The sequence below is a fragment of the Phyllostomus discolor genome, chromosome 1 (assembly GCF_004126475.2).
Source record: "Phyllostomus discolor isolate MPI-MPIP mPhyDis1 chromosome 1, mPhyDis1.pri.v3, whole genome shotgun sequence".
Taxonomy (NCBI): domain Eukaryota; kingdom Metazoa; phylum Chordata; class Mammalia; order Chiroptera; family Phyllostomidae; genus Phyllostomus; species Phyllostomus discolor.
In genome coordinates this window covers 207,317,869-207,339,833 of record NC_040903.2, presented here as the reverse complement: position 1 = coordinate 207,339,833, position 21,965 = coordinate 207,317,869, and the positions used below count along the sequence as shown (strand labels likewise).

At 38.0% G+C, this 21,965-nt stretch overlaps 1 protein-coding gene across 1 annotated transcript in view; it reads left to right on the top strand.

The window, feature by feature from the left end:
- The window catches only part of EML5 (EMAP like 5), a 116,655-nt gene that overhangs the window by 25,118 nt on the left and 69,572 nt on the right, over nucleotides 1-21,965 (top strand). The window contains 8 exon segments of the mRNA XM_028508137.2: nucleotides 17-152; nucleotides 995-1,196; nucleotides 8,341-8,478; nucleotides 12,787-13,043; nucleotides 14,340-14,552; nucleotides 19,878-20,045; nucleotides 20,727-20,833; nucleotides 21,560-21,678. Of these exon segments, the coding sequence (XP_028363938.1) occupies nucleotides 17-152; nucleotides 995-1,196; nucleotides 8,341-8,478; nucleotides 12,787-13,043; nucleotides 14,340-14,552; nucleotides 19,878-20,045; nucleotides 20,727-20,833; nucleotides 21,560-21,678 (1,340 nt within the window).

Here is a 21,965-nt window from a genome sequence, read left to right as displayed (position 1 = left end):
TTATTTCCTCTTCTAGGCAGGGATTTTTAGCATGAATGCTTCTGAAGAAGGCTTTGCTACTGGTGGCAGAGATGGCTGTATTCGTCTTTGGGATTTAACTTTTAAACCAATTACTGTGATTGATCTCAGGGAAACAGACCAGGGATACAAAGGTAATAACAAAACAAGTATCTTATTACTAGGCAAATTCTAAATATAGCAAGGATTATCTGTCTCTTTCAGTGAACATAAATGTATGTTTTGTAAATATAAATGAGACTTAGATTACCCTTTTAAACTGTATACATTTAATTGAAATTCTTCAACTGGAGAAATTTTGTGTAGTGACGGTCTGGGTTTACTGTTACGACAAGGAATCTTTCACATGTCTAATGACTGTTACAGTGGACCTGCAGAGTGAGGTGGTGGGCACTTCCTTGATAACCGTGGGTCTTGGAAATATTTTACTATTAGAGTGTGAGATGCAACTGGAGCAAATAAACTGCTAAAAAAAAGTGTGTGTGTGTTGGAGGAACCTTTGTACACAGCACCTCTGTGTTGGTCGGATTGCATAGATAAGAAACCCGCGAGAGACTAGCTTTCCCAAAAGGAATTGTGGAGTTAGATAGAAGAAGTAGAAGTCTTTTTTCCTTCAAGATTTTATGGGCAGATTGAAGAAATGAAGTATAGACACATGAAAAGCCAGATTATTGCAAGTGATAAATAAATACTGTTCTAGAAAGGTAGTTCCCGAATCCTTACTTTTTGGATGATGCCAGCTGTGCTGGAAGATTTTGGCAGACAGGAGCCGCCTGACGGTGACCGGGGCTGTCTAATGAGGAGGCAGAGTGTGTGTTGACAAGGGTGGGGAGATCGGGTCATTCCTTGTAGAAGACAATACAGGGAGTTGAAAAAAGTTACACGGACGACAGACTTGTAGATTCTTTTTATTGATTTAGCCATTGAAATTCTGTTGTTACAGCCTTGCTCTTAAATCCAATTCACTTCCGACTAGGTTTGTCTGTGAGGAGTGTGTGCTGGCGCGGTGACCACATTCTAGTGGGAACACAGGACAGTGAAATTTTTGAAATTGTGGTGCATGAAAGAAACAAACCTTTCCTGATCATGCAAGGGCACTGTGAAGGCGAACTTTGGGCACTTGCCGTCCACCCTACTAAACCCCTGGCAGTGACTGGAAGTGATGATCGTTCAGTCAGGTAAGCAAATTATAAAATCATTGTACAGGCTGGAATTTGTCCTCAGATGAACAAAAGAAAAACCTTAAAAAATACATGGATTTAAATTTTATCAACTTGTGGTGTATACCAAATAAACATAGTCAATAGGCACTTGAAAGTAATAGAATTCACTATTTATAAGAGTTGTTTTTTCCTATTAAAAACATAAGTTGGAATTTGTTCCGTATCAAAATGTATGAGCTACCTCCACCTTTTCAAATTCCTATCATATTCCACTACATAGATATACTGTAATGATTTCAACTAATTCATTATTGATGTGAGTGTAGTTTCTTCCAGTTTCGTGCTATGAAAGACAATAGTTCCAATGAATATCCTTATACCTGTGCCATTGTGTGCCCGTGTATATATGGTTATCTCTGATAATTTCTTAGCAGTGTTGAAAGAACATGTGCATTTTAAATTCTGATAGCCTTGCATAGAGACAGGAGCAATTTACATACCTGTCGCAATGGATGACACTGCATTCTCCCACACCCTTGCCAGCATTATTGCTCCGGAAGGTGAAAAATATCTTGCTATCATTTGAAAATGTGAATTTTTTCTCATATTGAAGGGTGTCGAGTATGTTTTCATATGTTTAGAGGACATTTATGTTTCCTTTACTGTGACCTCTTCAAGCTCTTTGCCTATTTTCTATTAGTTAATTGGTCTTTTTCTAATTATTCTAAAACAGGGTCTAACAGAATCTTTCTGCGTGTTAAAAAATCAGCCCATTGTCTCTGACACAGGTTCTCAAAGCGTGCTTCCTGCACCAGCACCATCAGCATTACCAGGGAACTTGTAAGAAATGCAAATTCTCACGGGTATCCAGGGCCGAGTATCAGGCATCCACCCCTGTGTGGTGTAGCAGGCCCTGTAGACAGGTAGCTGTGACGTGTGCACTGCAGCTGGAGAGCTGCTGGTCAGGGGCATGAGTTGAGGTGTTTTTTCCACTTTGTCATTGTCTTCATTCCCCATGTCATCTGTAAGTACTTCTGATTGTATCTCTAAAAGGTGATTCTAAACGTCTTCACAATACCACACAGCATTCCTTTAGCTTTTTAGGGTTAGGCTCCATGTAAGGTCCAGAGATTCCAACTGTTGATCTATTCCTTACATCTCTATTATTGTATAGCTTCCTTTCCTTTTTTTCCTTTCTTACAGTTTATTTCTTGAAAAAATAGTTGCCTTCTAGAGTTCCCCACGTGCTGAATTTGGTTAATTGCATACTCATAGTGTATTTTAATACCTCTCTTTCCTGTATTTTGTAACAAATAGTTAGATCTAGAGGTTTGATAAGATGCAGTTTTGAATTTTCACTAAGATTATTTATAGGTGGTAACGTGTGTCCCTGTTTGATGGTGTGTAATACAGGGTCGGGCAAAAGTAGGTTTATAGTTGTTCATATGGAAAGTAATACAATAAATAATAAATAATAATGCAAGAATATACTGTATTTTGCCTACTTACAACTGTAAACCTGCTTTTGCCCCCACCCTGTATTTAGTTCTTCTTTGTTTTAGCAGCCACTGATGGTTATTACCTAGATCAGTGTTTTTAAACCTCCTTTTAAAAATTATTGTTTTCTTATACTTTTTAGACACTTTTTTCCCTAATCACATCTCCCATGAAATTTTAACACTGCAAAGAACTGTATGCTCATTTTTGTACTGTGGCCCTTTAGAGAATCACAAACCACTGTAATATTTAAGGTTTTCATCCCTAAAAACTAATTTTTAACCTTTTTGAGGTGGTATTGCCCCTGTTGAGAATACATGACGTAGATCTGTTACTTGTAACTTTATTGTCTATTATTCCTTATTCATTCGTTAGCTAGCATATTTCTTAAAGAGAATTTCTACTGCCCTGGCTGGTGTAGCTCAGTGGATTGAGCGCAGGCTGCAAACCAAAGTGTCGCAGGTTTGATTCCCAGTTAGGGCACATGTCTGGGTTGCAGGCCATGGCGCCCAGCAACCGCACATTGATGCTTCTCTCTCTCTCTCTTTCTCCCTCCCTTCCCTCTCTAAAAATAAATAAATAAAATCTAAAAAAGAAAGAATTTCTGCTCATCAACTGTTTGGTTATCTTGAGTACAATTTTTACAGGAAGAGCAGAAAAGTGCTTAATTTTTTTCCATGTAATAGTTTAAAAAATGATTGTTTGGTTCCCTAGAATTCTTTCCATGATCTGTTCACATTTCTTGCCATTTTCTTCTGTAGGGCTGTAGATCTTTTCTCCTTTATTTTTAACAGATCTTTATACATTATGAATATTTATTTACCTTTTGTTTTTGATGTAAGTTGCAAACAATTTTCACCCATTTGTTACTTGCTTTTTTACTTTGCTTAGTTGTTTTTTTTACCATGCAAAAAGGTTTTTTTGTTATTTTGTTCTGTGTAACTGAATTTATCAATATTTTCTTTTATGATGTTTGAGTTTTCTATCATAATCTTCCCCACAGTTAAAAAGTTTTTCAATATATCCTTCCTAGTACATTAGTAGTTTTATTTTTTGTGTTTAATTTCTGATCTCTGTAAGGTTTACTTCACTGGAAGAAGTAAGTGGGGATACAGCTTGACTCCTTCCGCATAACTGCATATTTTGTGAATGGTATGTTCACCAGTCGTGCTGTTCACTGCCATGGTGCTACTTCAGCTGTAGGGGTGGGAGATGCCACAGCTCTTTGTCCGTCCAGTGGGAAGTTGCTGCGGGTTACCCCTACCCGTATGCTTTGCTCTGAACTATTCTGTGGTTCCTTTCATGTTGGACAAACTGCTGTTACCAGCTCCTACATTGCTGTTCGAAAAAGGGGAATTAGTCTTTTAAAAAGTAATTGCTCAAACTACTGTTTCTATTATTGATGAGCAAGTTATCTGGAAAGAACGCTTCCATTGAAAACAACTAACAATGCTGGTTAAAATGTAAATCACCTTAAAAATGTTCAAAAAAGAGTCAAGATAGTAAGGAACTGTCAGCCAAATTATGGAGGAAAATGGGAATTTAGGACCACTAGTGGGCCAGTCACTTTTGCCCTGAAGGCATTTTTTCTTCCACTGAACAAACTGGGGCTTTGTTTATGACTCTCTCCAGGGCCCGAGGGCCAGAGGGGCTAAGACTTGGGGCCCTCCCATGGAAGGCAGTCCAGTGCACCCAGCTAGAACTACAGATCGGGCTCTGAAAATACATCCCCTGCAAATGTGCGTGGGAATGGAGATCTTGTTTCTTGCTTCAAGTTTTGATAGCACAGGGAGTGTATAAAGCAGCTTGATGTTGTTATTCAAACAGCATTGGTTGTTGTCCAGGTAACTGCATCGCAGTACTAGTTGCACATGTAAGTGCTGCTTTTGCCTTATAATTCTAGATTGAATTCATTAGGAAACAGTATCACGTCTGTAGCAAAAGCTAATTTCCAAAGCTATTCACTGTTTAATAATAGTAGTTGAGAGCAGCTATGGTTCAGAAAAATTTTATTCTTAGCTGTGAGATCAAAATATTATAATAAAACTTTACTACTGCTAAGCCATTAAATTGCTTTTTAGTATGGCAAGTTAGAATTTTTAACTTGTATTACTGACAAAAATTCAGAGCTGACAGATTAAATCCACAAAAGCTATTGAAGCTCATGGTTAACGCTGTTGATTCAAAAACATGATTTAATTTTTTTTAGCAGAATACTTACATAAGAATAATGCAGTGAATTCACAGGCTTTGTAAAAATTTGTCAACAGAAACCTCATTGAAAATGAAGTCAGGAGGCCAGAAGGGGGAGCCCTCATGCCCTGTGGTCACAGAGGCCAATAGGAAGAACTCTTTGTTTTTAATAACTCCCCCAACTTCTCTGTAAAACAGTTTCCTTCCCTTTGTTTGTCTGGACTTGTGTGCGGTTTGCCATTAGACCACACATCCCCAGTTGCAATTCTTCTTCCCCCAAAAACCCATTTTCCTGGAGAAACATCTGGCTGGCTGTGTAAGTAGTGCCCACACCTTTTATTTTCACAGGTTTTATAAACTAGCCGGAGGCATTTTCCCCATACATATTTTCCACCATAATTTGATTCCACTTTACATGGTGTTAGATTAGTGCTTTCTCATGGATGTCTTTGAGAATGTTCTAGCCTGGAGTTTTTCCACACAGACTAGTCATAGAAGCCATTTGCTCTTCACTGCAAATTTGGCATTGACACCTGAAATAAACAACTGAGTAGTATCTGTAACATCTGTTAACCCATCAAGATTCAAGAAAAACCAACCACTCAAAATTATTTGCCTTGTTTTTTAATCAACTGTTGGTGTTGTTCCCAGTACTCTGAGCTCTTTGAACAACTGTTCTCACCGAAAAGCTAATAGTCTTCAATTTTATTTTGTTTGGATGTATTTCCTCAGTTGCTGCAATTGAAAATAATTTAGTTAATCCTTTACTAATAAACACCTTTGTTTGCTTGGCTAACAAATGAGCCACCCAGAAACTTACTTTTGTTGAAACTTCATTGTAATTTTTAAATTTTAAAGAAATTCTGCTGCAATGAGATATTTTGTGTTAGATTTCGTATTTTTTCTGACCATTGCTTTCCTGTGAGTTGAAAATATGGTGATGAGTGCCTAGTCTGGTAATAATGCGTATTTTTCTTCTTTTAGGATGGATAAACGTGTCATTGCATACTAAACACAGTGCTTTGCCATCTTATTCAGTAACTGTATAATTCATCTCCGCTGTGCCTTAAAAAATGCAACACTCAAAGTTTACTTGTTTTTTTTTCTTGTTTTGACATGATAGGCATGCACTAGAAACTAATAAAATGTCCCCATATAATACAGGTGGCACTCAATTCTATAAAGTCATAGCTGTGTCACTGAAGTCTAGGGTGCTGAAGGAGCAGTGCAGAGTGACGTCAGTGTCACGCACTGTCTGCCGTCTGCTCTCCACTGAGAGACTCGGCTGTGCCTCCGTAGTGTAAGAGCAGCTGTAGACAATATGCACACACGTGTGTGCAAACAAAAGCTTGAGTTAGGTATTTGAATTCCATGAATTCTCTTATGTGTCAAAATGTTATTCTTTTAATTTTTTCCAACCATTTAAAAATATAAAAATTGTTTGTAGCTTGCAGATGGTACAAAAACAGGCAGCGGGCTCACTTTGGCCCACAGGCTGTGGTGTGCTGACCCCTGTGACAGAGCATAGAAAGTCTTCAATAAACATTAAAACATGAAAAATTTTCCTTAGAAATCAGGAAGAAGACTATGATTTCCGCTTTCACCATTTTGTTTTTCCCTGTTATATTCAGCTGTAGACTGGAAGTTTTGTCAGCACAGGAAGGCCAAATACTATTTATATGTGATATGCATATATTTACATGTAAAGAGAGATATAGATACTTGGATTGGAAGAGAAGAAACAACTGTCATTTGCAGGTTTTATGGTTGTATATGTAAAACATTGAAAGGAAGACACAGAGAAATTATTAGGATTAAAACATCTTGCCTTGACTGGTGTGACTCAGTGGACTGAGTGTCGGCCTGAGAACCAAACGGTCGCTGATTGGATTCCCAGTCAGGGCACATTCCCAGGGCCAGGTCCCCAGTAGGGGTGTGTGAGGAGCAACCACACATTGATGATCCTCTCCCTCTCTTTCTCCTTTCCCCTCTCTAAAAATAAATAAGTAAAATCTTTTAAAAAAGAATTAAAAAGAATTTAGCATATTTTCTTAGATATAAAAACAATATACAAAATCATTTTTCCTGTAAGATGGCAACATATACATAGTTTTGTTGAAAGATACTGCTGTGTGGCCACCTGCCCCGTGTTCCCCTCCCCGCTTTGCTGTGTCTGCTAAAGTGAGTAGTGTGACCTGCAGGCCTCGGCCACCCACGTGGTCCAGCCCACCCTCCCCAGTGGTGTCGTAAAGTGTGGCTTGCCTCCCTCTACCGAAAGGCCGTTTTCTCGAAGTGGTGCTGTGGGGCTCTGCTGCCAGGCTCCTGCCACACCTTCTCCTGGAGCTGGGGCGGCCACGTGACTTTACCCATTGTAGAGACTTCTTGTGTCTGTGCTCAGTGCCCATGCCGCTGAGCCGCAGGAGACCAACACCTCACAGCCCGTTGCAGCCCGCAGGTGCAGCTGAGGCCAGGCAGTCCCGGCAGGGCTGGTGGAGCTGCTGGGGCACTGGTGGTGTGCCTCTAGGTGTTGCTTTACAGAGTGTACAGACACCGCGCTTCTGTTTCTCCAGTGGTTCCTGGACGCCTTAGAACTTAGAGGCTTTTAAAAAGAAAAGGAAAACAAACCCAAAACAAAAAGATAGTGTCATAAAAATAGTTAAGAATCTATGTAGTTTTACTGATCTTTGCCAGTTCATTAAGTTGCCACGTTGATTTTATAATGCCTGCAGAGTTCTCCCTAAGTACTACTTCAGCTATATCCCAGAAGATTTGATGTAAAACAGTTTTGTTATAGCTTACTTCAAAATATTAACTAATTTTCATTAGTTTTAGGTTATTTGGAAGTATAATATTAATTTTCAAACAATGGGTATGTTTACCTTTTGGTCATAGATGTTTAACATTAGAGTCTGAAACAGACTCTGAATTTGCTGTCTTCATTCGAAGGACCATACACATGGTATATACCATGTCCCACGGTACTACATCTAGATCTTCCTTTGATCAGGGTGGAAACCATCTACCTAAAATGAATGATGGGAAAAATTAAAAATTCATGTCATTAAATTGTTCTGTCAACCATCATCATACCAAGTATGAACAGTATTTCTGTTTTCATAGATGAGAATTCCTTGGCCCTGGCCAGGTAGCTCAGTTGGTTGGAGCATCGTGCAGATGTGCCAAGGTTGCAGGTTTGATCCCTGGTTAGGCACATAACCAGAAACAACCAACGAGTATATAAATAAGTGGAACAACAGTGATGCTTCTCTCTCCTTCTCTCTTCCCCCTCCTCTCTCTCTGCAAAATCAAATAAAAATTTTAAAGAATTCCTTGCCACGAAGCATACATTTAAAAATCTAGACTTATCTTAGAATGAGATTGTTATTTTAACCAAAATCTTTTCAAAGAGTCTATCACTTTTTAAGCATACACTAGTTAACTGTTCTTTTACTTTAATGAAATGTTACAGGTTATGGAGCCTAGTAGATCATGCATTAATAGCAAGGTGTAATATGGAAGAACCGATTCGCTGTGCAGCGGTGAATGTGGATGGAATCCATCTTGCCCTTGGAATGAAGGATGGCTCGTTCACGGTACTTAGAGTAAGGTATGGTATTAGGGTGGAAGCAGAAACAGCCTTTCTAAGTGAGGTAGACTGTATAATCATTGTTTCTACCCATTTTCTTTTTTATTAATTTGTATATTAGTTTTATTAAATATGGAAATATATTTATAAAAATGGCTTTGACAGAAAATTATGCTAACTTAGAAACCTTAGTTTAGAGGTTAAGAATGCTTAGTAGATTATAGCTAAAACTTGAACTACACATTTGTTGGGTCCTCACTTTCCTTGGTAGTATTGATTTTCAGTAATGATCCTCTGCCATTGAAGGGGACAGGGTGGAGGGACATTGAGGCTTTAAAAATGAGTTACTTTGTTGTGTGCAGCTTTATGTTTTGAAAAAACATATTTTATGTAGGAAAAAAATTCCTACTTTTCTTCCTTTGTTGGGTCATTGCAAAAGTTTGAAAAATTTGTTAAAGCGATTAACATCTAGTGTTGAATTATAGTATGGTACATTCCATTGAGTTTTATACAGCCATTAAAACATGTGCTATAGCCCTGGCCAGGTGGCTCAGCTGGTTGGGGCGTCATCCCGCTGCACCGGGGTTTCATGTTCCATCCCCTGGGCGCGAGGCACATGTAGGAGTCCACCAACGAATGCCTGGATGAGTGCATCAACTAGGGGAGGTTCTCTTTCTCTCTCTCTCTTCCCCCCTCCCTCCTTCTCTCCCCCTCCTCTCTCTCTCCCTTTTTCAAATCAATTTAAACATTTTTAAAGAACTGGTATACATCCAGATGTGTTCCAAGGGTAAGTACTTATGAAGTCTTTCTTCTCTAGCTCAGTGAGTGGTAGGACCGTCCACCTAATTGCCCAATCCAGAAACTATAATTCATTTCTTTCTGTTGCCTTCTTTGTCTAATTAGTCACAGAGGTCTGAAGTATCTACTTCCTAAATTGCTCGAAAGTTAATTTACTTCCTTCTGTGCTCACAGTCGTGTTCTTGTGTAGGCTTCCGCCATCTCCTAACTGGACTGATGGGATAGCATCGCAGCTGGTTTCCTTACCTCCCGTTTCACTTTCCTGAAAACCTTCTTCACTCTGCAGCTGTAGCGATGCCTTTTAAAACACATTCATTTTCATCCCTCCTCTTTCTAAAGTATGGTAAAAGCCGTATACTGTCCTTAGGATAAAGTTCATAATTCTTAATTCACGTAGCCTGTAGTGCCCATCTCTCCAGCCTATTTACTTCTACCTCAAGCTCTTTCTTTCATATCTTTTGCTTTTTCAGATGCAACATGTTCTCTTGTACTTCTTAGTTTCTATAGAAGCTGACTCCTTTCTGGGCCAAGTTTTTAGAGTGAGATATGCTGGGATTTTTCCTTAAATTTTATTGTGATAAAATGTAAAATTTACCATTTCAACCATTTTAAAAAGTGTAAAATTTACTGGTATCCAGTATATTTGTGTTGTTTTGCAACCAAGAATTTAATATGCATACGAAATACTTTGGAGTTCCTATCATATAGCTTGTTGCATTAAAAAGTCATTATTTTTTTTTTAAGACTTACCTTTTTAATTATTGTTTGCAAGAACTTGGCTAACCTGTTATATCTAATAAGTCCATATTTTAGCGACTCAGTCCAAAATTGCTGACAGGATTATTGGAATAGTTATAATAACTATTAAATGTATTTGTAGTTCAACCACAAGATTCTAGCTCACCAAATAGTCTCAATCCTTCTAAATCTACCTGGTCATTATTTCTCCTTAGTTTGCTTAACATAAAGCAAGTTCGTCAGTATAGCAGTTAAGTAAGCATAACCTCACAGGAGAGGTTATGTTGCGGTTGGAGGGACACAAAGTAGATGAGAATTTAACACACTGGTGGTTAAATTTGGGTACAAGGTAACATGTCAGGGCACAGTCACGTAACTTCCTAGACCATCTCTTTCCCTTGTGGTAAAAAATGTTAACAATTTTATATTTTAAAAAAAACACTAATATCATGGAGTCAAGTGAAAGATCAGAATTATTTTTCTAATTAGAAGACAGACACACGAAACTGATCTGTGGTGAGCTAGCTGCACTATCAACATCGAGCTCCTCAGAGACATTCATTCATTCCGTGAATAGCTAGGGAGACTTCCGTGGCAGAGATGGAGACCCAGCAGTTAAGAAAGTGCTGGAGACGGAGTGAGGTTTCCTGCAGGGCTTGGGGTAGGCTAGTCGTAAAAACATGAGCGTTGCCATTTTAGATTCCACCAGCGGCTAGCCACTCGTCTCCCCCTGACAATTTCACTACCGTGTTATATCTAATTTAAAAGGATTGGGATAGTTTTCCCTAACTAATTATACACATTTAAAATTTTTTAACCTATTTATATTTTACCCCTATTGTCTTAGGAATAATACATTTCAAAAGTTGTTTCCTGATTTTACAAAGGTAACTCTGTGTATATGTCTATTTTTTCACATCAAATTTTTTTGTCTCTTCTTCCCCCCCAAAAAATGTTCAAATAAGTTTTATCTTAAAATTCCTACCTAAAATTTAAGTCCTTCTCCAGTTATATCACATTTTCCCTCTTTCACAGTAAAATTTTGAAAAAACTGCCTAATTGACTCTCTTTTCTTGTAGTTATCAGCTTTCTGTCCCCATTCCAATGCAGCTTTTGCCTCCATCTTTCATTGAAGAGCCCTCCCTAACAAGTACCCTGTTACCTAAGACAGGAGACATTTTTCAGTTTTCTTGTAAAATTCTCAGCAGTATCTGACCCCCTTAGCTACTTGCTCCTTCTCAAAACTTTCTCTTCCCTGCCTTTGGGTATTAGTTCTCTTTGTTTTTTCCAGCCTACTTTTCTGGCTCCGTTTTCTCTGTAGGCTCATTCTCTTCTGCCTACCCAGTAAATACTGGAATGCCTCAAAGCTCAGACCTGGGCTTTCTGCTTTTCTCTTTCTCCCACTTTGTATTTTGTCCCTAGGTAAGCTCACCTTCCTCTGGCTAAAGGGCTGGTTTTCACCTCTGTCTTTACATGACTAACACCATGGTAAAGCCCAGACTCTTTGGCAGTTTATTAGATCTCTCTCTAACCCCAACAGTCTCTAACTTTCCCATTTGTTCTTGTGTCCACATTCTATTGCCCGCTCTGTGCCAGAGGCTCCCATGCTTTGCTCGTGCCGTGTCTTCCTGGAAAACCTTCCCTCCTCTCTCACACCCAGGCAACTCCTCCGCTCTTACACCTAACATATGTACTGCTCTTCCTCGTCCCTGCCTGCTTTAATCGAGTCTTTAACCCTTTTTTCAGTACTTCCTAGAGAACTTCACACACATCGTTTGAGCACTCACCACATCTTATCAGTTATAAACTATCATTACTTTGCATCCATCGCTCACAGAAGATGAGTTTATGTTTTATGTGTGTAAAACAAAGTAAGTAGTGTTACTGGATGAAACACTGAGTCAACATTTGAGGTGGATTGCTTTCAGTTGTCCATTGAGAAACTGTTAAAAATTGTAAAAATGTCCATTCAGTCTTCTGTTTTGAAATCATCTACTTGGAGCATTTCACATTGATAACGCAAAATTTATATGGGGGAAAAAAAAGACCCTGGCATTCATTGAAAGTAGGAATTCCTCTTTATCCTGCCCTTTTTCCCTGGCCACCTCTGTCTTCTCCCCTGTCCACCAACTCCACAACTTTGGAAACTCACTGGTGTTAAACTAAGTGTGTCCATTTTTGTGGCTATTTACAATACTTGTATCATTTTGGAAACTCAGTTACAAGGCATCATTGAACAAATATTTAAATTCATTTGTCAATATGTGCCTAATTGGGAAGAATTGGCATTCTGTTAAAAAAGGTCAAAGAGGTTGAAATAAAAATCACTAATTATAATTATATAAAGATATGTATTCAAATGTGTTACCTAAGTAATACAAATCAGTTCTTCCTTTTTCTTCCCCCTCAATGTGATTTTGCATACTTTGGCTCATTATAAGTACTTGTTTGAAAATTATGGTGTTAGTAATGAAGCATTTTTCATAAACTCAGTATTTGTGACTTATTTCCTATATTGTATGGCTCCATAAATTTTAGTCTGAATCTCTAAACTACTTGAAGTAATGTAGGAACTGAAATTTAGCATTTTCCCCTCTTTCCAGCACATATTATATTCATATATATCTGTTCAGCAAAAATAATGATTTCTTAATTAATACTACTTGTATCATTTATATTTGTTTTATGGTTTATAAGTACTTGATACAGCCTCACAGTCATTTTAGACACATTTGGATATTTAACTAATTTTGTAGTGACTTTTTCATATGGTCTGTTTCTTTTTCTTTACAGAGATATGACAGAAGTCGTACATATTAAAGATAGGAAGGAAGCAATTCATGAGTTAAAATACTCACCAGATGGAACTTACCTTGCTGTTGGGTGCAATGACGGCTCAGTGGATATTTATGGAGTTGCTCAGCGTTATAAAAAAATCGGGGAATGCGTGGGGTCACTTAGTTTCATCACTCACCTGGACTGGTCCTCAGACAGCAGGTATCTACAGACAAATGATGGAGATGGCAGAAGACTTTTTTATAGGATGCCAGGTAAAGGTGTCTAATACATTACTTATAATTTATAGATTGTTAGTGCCTATAAAATGTTTTAGGATTTCACTAGAAGCTGAGTAAGTTAAATTTGATAATAGCAAATCAGTGAAGATCCAAGCTAATACTTAGGGCATTGTGATCTTTTCTGTAAGGCTGCCCTGTTATATTGAAGTCCTTTTAGCTCTTAATAAACTTCTTTGCTTAGAGGATCTAAAACCTTGTTTATGTTGAATTCCATATCATGTGAGTAGTGTATGGTAAAGTCCTTGTATGTGTTACAAAGTCAAAAATGCCATTTTTATGGATGGAACTAATTAAATATAATTGCTACAAATATCTAACCACAGTTGTTTGGGTTTTTGTGGTTACCTCAAACTTTGCAAATATTTTTTTAATTTTATTTATTTTAGAGAGAGAGGAAGAGAATGAGAGAGAGGGATAGAAACATCAATGTGTGGTTTCCTCTCACATGGCCCCCACTAGCAACCCAACCTGCAACCCAGGCATGTGCCCTGACTGGGAATCGAACCTATGATCCTTTGGTTTGCAGCCCGCACTCAATCCACTGAACTACACTAGCTAGGGCTAACTTTGCAAATAGTAAAAGTATAGCTAAAATTAAATTTGAGAAAGTTTTCATCACAGATTTAAAAAGAATAAAACCAGAACAAAATATTCTTAGTACTTTATTAAGTATGATGCTTAGTGAATTTAGTTGCTGTTTTCTAATAATGTATTTGACAAAAGTAGATACATAAATTAATGCATTTCCTTAAAAGTATTTTTATTAATGATCTGTATGTAATGAAGATTCAGTCAACACTAAAGTCCTGTTACCTAATGTAAGTGTGTAGCTTCTCACTCGTCTTTCCTTCTCAGTCCTTTTCAAAAGTTCTTTTTCTCGATCATAGTATCTTCTTAGGTTTCTTTTTTAATACTTAATTTGCCACTTCCTTCCAGCTTTGACTTTTTCTTCTAGCTTCCCCTGTTGTGACTGATGCGTAGCATGATTGTAATAGGGTCTAGCTTTATTCTCCACAGGGTGAACCTGCGAAGCTACATCATAATCAGACCTGTGTGTGTCTCTGAATCAGTATAACTCTGCTCTTTAAAAATTTCTAGCATTCCATTTTCCTCCCTCCTTACCGTCTTTACCTACCTATTCATGTATTCTATTTTAACTGGAGTAGGAAGCTATATAAATACGGGGGTTTACCATGTTAGTAGTACAATTTATGCTTCAGTAAAAATCAGATGAAGTAACTTATTAAATTAAGACTGATTTATTTTTAGGAGGAAGAGAAGTGACAAATAAAGAAGAAATAAAAGGTGTTCACTGGGCTTCATGGACATGTGTTTCAGGCCTTGAAGTAAATGGAATTTTGCCCAAGTATTCAGATACCAATGATATAAATTCAGTAGATGGAAACTATATGGGCCAAGTTTTAGTTACAGCTGATGACTATGGAATTGTAAAATTATTTCGATATCCTTGTTTAAGAAAAGGTACTTTTTCTTTCAAAGTACTATTTATAAAGGAGCTAAGTTCTTGCAAAAATTATTCTTGAGATAAATAAAAGGTTTTATATTTTTTAAAATATGTGTATTGATGATTTGGTGAAGAGTTTCATGAAAATGAACAGAAGTAGCTACTTTTATTTTACTAAGTAAAAAATTATTGTCACATGTTACATTTACATTTTTTGACATGAACTTTTTATTATTTGAAAATTGTTTCTGAATTCATAAATTATTATGGACTAATACTTTACCTCTTTCTTTTTAAAGAATCATTTTTCTCCCCACTTCATCTAGTCAGACTGTACAGTGGTAGTAATACTTTTCTTATGGTTTATTATCTTCAAGTATTTAACTTGTTAAACATACACCTTTTAGATATTTGTCTAGTGTCTCTTTTCAGTAATTCTGGTGAAGAAGTGAGCTGTAGAAGTTCAGGTCATAATTTGGAATCTGTTTGTTTGTTGGTTGTTTTCACATGTGAGAATTGTGTTTTTGCGTAAGTCCTGAATGTATGTTTAATATTTATTTATTTTCTATATCCATGGGGTTAAGAAAATATAAGGGGTCATTTTCTGTTTTTTTTTTTTTAACTTTTGAAGGCATTATTTATTGAGTCATTTAAAAAAATTTCAATTACAGTTTACACTTAATATTATTTTATATTAATTTCAGGTGTACAACAGAGTGGTTAGACAATTATATACTTTAGGAAGTGGTCCCCCTCATATTTCCAGCATCCACCTGGTCCCATACGTAGTTATTACAGTACTACTGACCGTATTTCCTGTACTGTCCTCGACATTCCCCTGAATATTCTGTGACTACCAGTTTGCACTTCTTAATCCCTTCACCACTTTCAACCAGCCCCTGAACCCCCTGCCCCTCTGGCAATTGTCGGTCTGATCTCAATATCTGTGAGTCTGTTTCTGTTCTGTTTGTTCATTTACTTTGCTCTTTAAATTTAATGGGTTATTTTTCTATACATTTTATGTATCAACCTCTTTTGTTTGGATCTATTCTAAAATGATGACATTAATCATTCTGTTCATAGTTCTGGGGAATAAATAAAATGCTGTGTTAGTCATTTATTTCATGCTTTGTTCCATGAAGTATTTGAGTCAGCTTATAACAGGTCCATAAGTTCTAAAATAATTGCATGAATAGAGAATTAGTACCAGGGGAATACCGTAGTATTAAAACTAGAAAAAGGAAACAACAGTAATCAAACATCACAGTCAAATCTGAGCTTCCTGGAAACCAAAAATAAAATAAAGCAGGGCACAAAATAATTTTAATTTCAGCTAATTTTTTAAAAAGCGTACTTGCTACTCAGGGAAGTCATACTTGCAGAGATTTGATTTTCTAAGAGCCCTCTCCTGTAGTACGGTGCGCGTATTCACAGAGCATCAGCATCTGTAGCAGGTGCGATGATAATTTTCATCTGGTTGTTGATAAACGCTCTGGGCAAATGTTAAATGCAGTTTAGTAAAAGGTGATTATGGGAACAGCTGAAGTCGTTTTATTCAAATAAGCAGTCCATTGATGATGTCAGACTTAAGGACCCAGTTTTCCCAGGAGCTGGTTATTTCTGTTGTGCCTGTGGGTGAGTTCCAGGTCCTGCCGTGTTGCTGGTCGCTGCCTGTGAGGTGTTGTCAGCTTCCTAGGTGTGTGTGAAAGTGCATCCTTGAGTAATGCTAAGTGAGTTAAACAGGGCTCGCTCAGCCTGCAGTGATTCCAGTACCCTGCTTCCAGATCCCACCACATATGTAGACAGCACGTGAGAGTCACCAGGAACAACAGATTGTATTGTGACTCAAGTTGCTACTTGCCCCGTTAGAAAGTGTGAGATTCAATAAGATTAATCACGATGCTTTTAATCTGGGACACTGCTTGTCACTGTTTCACATACTGACCTCTATGCAAAACCAAAAGTACTTCCATTTTCTGAGTTTTCTTAGTGAATGCGTTTTATTGACAATTTTTGTCGTTTGCAACAGGGAAGACTTTTTATTGCATGGTTATTTTATTTCTTTTTTAAAGGTTTTATTTATTTTTTTTAGACAGAGGTGGAGGGGGCAAGAGGGAGAGAAATATCAGTGTGTGGTTGCCTCTCATGTGCCCCGAACTGAGGACCTAGCCCACAGCCCAGGCACATGCTCTGACTGGGAATCGAACCAACAACCCTTTGGTTTGCAGGCTGGTGCTCAATCCAGTGAGCCACACTAGCCAGGGCTTATATCATTTATAAAATGTGTAGTAGTCTTCTGAGTTGCTGTGGGAATATTTTATCAGAGTCCAGGAAGATCTGTCTTGTTCAGTCACTGCTTCAATGGTATAAGTATAAACTGTTTCTCTTTTATTCCTTTGTGTTAGAAATTTATGTTATGGTAAGGGTTTTTATTTCTAGGCACTTGTGAATCACCTTGAGACTGTGGGTAGATAATTAGAGCAGAAGCGAGGCTGTAGCTACTGCATATTTAAAGGATTAATAGAAGTATTTTAAGATTGTGTGTGTCCTAACTTTACATACTTGCATAAATTTAATAGTGTTACTAGAAAACTGTCTTTTGGGTTAGTTATGAAGATGTATATTATTTAATACATTAAGTTGTGTTACTGAAATACTTTCTTTTAGTAGGGTCAGAAAGATACCTGGGGAGGAAGAATTATGTCTAGAAGTTTTAAGGACATTAAAACATAGTAAATGGGAAAAGTGTTCTTTTATATTGCTACAATTTATTGAAGAGTTTTATCTCTTATTAACTTTGTATTAAAATATACCCTAAAACAAGTAAAATAAATGAGATCATCAAAACATTAATATTTTAGTATACTACTTTACCCTACAAGAATTATTATTCTCTTATTTAAATTAGGAAGGCTTCTGATCCTTTCAGCTGGCATTAGTAAATGTTTTCTCTGAGATATTAGTCTCAGTTGATAACGTACTGTTTAGGCCTTACATATTTTATCATTTTCTGTCATAGGTCAGAGTTTTCATGGTGAAGGGAGTTTGAGAGCTTATTATGCAGTTGTGTTGAAGTGGAGTGGAGCCCTGGAGAGTTAAGGGATGTGCCCCGGCTCCTCTGCTGACAGTCAGGTTGACACTCAAGCTCTGGTCTTCTCATTCCAACTCCAGTATTCTTCACGTCCTACTTTTGTCTCCCTCTGTTACTTACAAGGGCTGGAGTCATGCTCATGCTGGCCGTGTCCTCCATCACCCTTCTTCAGTCCTCTGCAGTCTAGCACCTCAGGTCAAGTGTGCAGGCAGAGTGAGGGAGGCATGTGGTCTCTCTCCTTTCCTTTCCTGTCTTTCCCTCGTCAAATACCTAATCGATGTTTGCAGTGGACCAGGCATAGGGATATATAGCAAACAAGGTTAACGCCCCTGTCCTCAAGGATCTTACAGTTTATTAGAGGCGTTAACAAGTAAATAGGCTATTACACTTCAGGATGGTAAGTGTAATCGCAAGGCGGGTAATTACAGGGAGTCCTGGAAGCATGTAGGAAGGTACGTTTGGTCCCGGTGAGGCAGGGTCACTCTTACGAAAGATACGATATCTACGTTCACTTTCAAGATTCCCACCTGTCATAGTTAGATGAGCCGTGCTGCTTATTGCATCGTTACTAATACAGTCTCTTCGATCAGGAGTAACTGGCTTCCCCTAGTCTTATTCCACAACTCCCTTGCGGAGCTGCTTCCGTTCTTCCAGAGGGACTGGTCTTGGCGAAGTCACAGAGAAAACAATTTAGAAGGGACTTCAGGACACTTTACTCCTGGCTTGGGGCCGTCACCCAGTGTAGTCAACTAGGGTCGATGCTCAGATCACGCTTCTTCGTTGGCCCTAAATGTAGTGAAATTAGTACATCTTAAAAACTTAAGAGTTTAACTTGCTGGACTTTTTGACTTTACCTCTTAAAGACTCTCTCAATGCTTAAGAGTTCTTAAAGGGCCCATCAAAGGAAGCAGTAGCCAGAGCTTTCTTGTCAGGCAGCTAACTCATTCTTACATATGAGGGGTGGGACTAAATCTTACCTTACTGGACTTTGCTTGGTGAACTGTGGCAAGTTACCCATCTAGAAAGTTACAGACTTCTATTAAGCTACAAAAAAAATTGATGTCTAAAATAATAGCATTACTATTAAGCCTCAGTAAATTGTAATTTAAGATGAGTTTTGATCAAATCCTTATGCTTAGATTAAGATGGCTTTCCCTAAATTCATGGCCAAGGTGAGTTTTTCTCCAGATTTTAACAGAGGGAGCTTTGTCATCCTGACATGCAGGCCTTCTATAACTTAATATAAAACTTGAAAAATGTTATCACATGAGGCCAAATATTGTATATCCAGCGTACTTTAACAGGGATGTGTATATGTTGCCAAATACTAGGTTTATCTAAGCAGAACATGGAGAATGTATTCTGAACTTGGAACCATGGAAATGCTTACTATCATGCCGATTTACAAAAAAAAACAAACACAAAACCAACCATAAAGTTAAAACAATTCCTTTGCAACTGACAAAGTCTCGTGTGTACCACCTTAACCAGATGACCCAGCCTAACATGGTTAGTGATAGAATGGTGCTCCTTAAAACGGTGTATTCAAAAGAACTCATCACCTGTGCCAAAAACACACCGTCTGAATCTAATCAAGAAGAAACATCAGGCAAACTCATGTTGAAGGCATTATACAAACTGGTGAGATTTTAAAACGACTGTGAAGGACAGTTGTTGAGACAACCGCTGGATATATTTTATTTTGATCAATGTGGCATATTGCATTGACTTTTGTCTGTTGAATCAACCCTTGCTTTCCTGGCATAAATCCCATTTGGTCATGTTGCGTAGTCCTTTTTACATGTGGTTGTATTAAGTTCGCTAGTATTTTGTTGATGACTAAAGTTGTAAAAGGATCCTGTGGCTCCTGTGGGGGGTAGAGTAGACTGGTTGAATGTCACTTAAGACCAAAGGCCTCAAACCAAAGCATTCAAATATCTTAATAAGAAATCAGTCGATCCCCTTGTGGCTGCAGGCTTTTTTCAAAGCAGTCAGATCGTGGCCTCCCTCACGGCCTTGTGGTTCCCATTAAATTACATTGTGAGTCAGCGGAACAAAAATTTACATCCCTTGATGTAGACTCATTCATTTGTTCAGCCAACAAGTTTTTGAATTAACAGTTTTTCCCTTGATCATAATTGAGATAGTGGAAGGAGGATGCCTTGGTTCACGTATAGGAATTGTGTGTCGAGGTGGTATTTTTGTGTGCTGGTGTTTGTTTATGAACTTAAAGGAATATTTTTTGTTGTAGGGGCCAAATTTAAAAAATATATTGGCCACTCGGCTCACGTAACTAATGTCAGATGGTCACATGATTACCAGTGGGTTATTTCTATCGGTGGAGCAGACCACTCGGTCTTCCAGTGGAAATTCATTCCTGAAAGAAAACTGAAAGATGCCCTTCACATAGCACCCCAAGGTGAGTCGCAGGATGTGTCCCCCTAAGTAATTCCTCTGTCAGATGACTCTTCAGTCACCCCCAAATAAAATTTCACTGTTGAAATGTAATCTAGCCTCATAAGTTCACTGTACAGTGTAATAATGGAAATTTTACATTAAAATATAAGGTCTATATGTTTAAAGTCAGATGCCACTGAGCATGGAATACAAAGCACTTTGGGTTGCGTTTTAATTTATCGAATGATGAATGAAGAAACAGTTATGTTAGCAGAGCACACATTTACTGTATTCAAGGGAAGATGGGTATCTAGGTTTTGTATATGGGTGTTTTGTGGGGTTTTTTTTTGACAAAGAAAATTATGTCAGTTCATCTATTAATCCTAGTATTTTCTAGCTATTTTTCATGTTAATTATAGGTTTTACTCACCTGTATTTATGCAGACATTTGACTGGATGTAGCGGTTGTTGGGGAGCCAGTGGAGGGACTGAAGGAGCTGCTGGGTTTGCAGTGAGAGGAGAGGAAGGTAACCGGCAGTGCAGCTTAGTGACAGCTGTGTCGCTGGGACAGGCAGTCCCACTGGGTTCTTCCGTGGCTTGTCTCCACGTCAGCTGGCACAGGCAGCTCTTAATAATTAATTTTATAGTGCTGCTGTGAAAATGGATCTTTACACAAATAATGCTTCATATTTTAAAATTACAGAAAGCCTGGTTGACTCGAACAGTGATGAATCAGATTCAGACCTGTCCGATGTCCCAGAACTGGATTCTGAAATTGAGCAAGAGACGCAGCTCACTTACCGCCGGCAGGTAATTTTTATTATCACGGGATTTTTTCCTGGGGAAAAAAAAAACCTAGTTTCTTCTCCATCTTTCTCCCTGCTGTTTACTCATCTATTATCTTTCATGGTTTTTAATTTTTTAAGAAATATGTGGCCCTTTGTTTCCCACTTTGAGTTAAAGTACACTTTTGTGAAATGTTCTTTGATCATAAGTGCTTGATATATTAAGTGTGCTTGGATTCTATTTGTCCATAGCTTTTTGTCACAGTACACTCTTATTTATTCCATTTAAAATATTTTCTTAAGAAGCCCAAAAATATCATGGAACACAAAATACATATTTGTCAGTGTGATGCATAGAAAATGTAAATATAGTGCTGGCTGGCGTAGCTCAGTGGATTGAGCGTGGGCTGCGAACCAAAGTGTCGCAGGTTCGATTCCCAGTCAGGGCACATGCCTGGGTTGCAGGCCATGACCCCCAGCAGCTGCACATTGATGGTTCTCTCTCTCTCTCTCCCTCCCTTCCCTCTCTAAAAATAAATAAATAAGTAAAATCTTTAAAAAAAAAAAGAAAATGTAAATGTACATTAGTTTGTTCCGTCCAAGGAGATAAACTTCATGAAGTATTTTCCTATTAAGACAGTTGTTAAAACTTCAGTGATCCGTAGTAAACACAATGTCTGAAAGTTACATTAGGAATCTTTGAAAACCCTTGTTACTATGTATTCTAAACATATTTCTATATCGTTTAAAGGTTTACAAAGAAGATCTACCTCAGCTTAAAGAACAGTACAAAGAGAAGCGAAAGAGTGACACTTCTAAAAGAAGAGAGCGGGCTCCCGAAAACAGTATTCGGTTACACTTTGTGCACGGGTACAGAACAGCTGTTTTTCATTTACACGCTTGTGTCCTGCCTCCATTTACCAGCTGTGTGATTCCGAGCAAGTCGCGTAACCTGTCAGTGCCTCTGTTTCCCACCTGTGAGTGGGAATAACAGCACGTGCCTGACAGCGTTCTGATGAGGAGTAAATGAGGAGGTAGTTGTGGTGGCTTAGAATACTGTCTGGTACATACTAAAATAAACACCATATAGGTGTTGACTAAATTAAAAATTAGTTTGTCTTATGGAAGTTTTACATTTGTAGAATTGGATCTCTTAT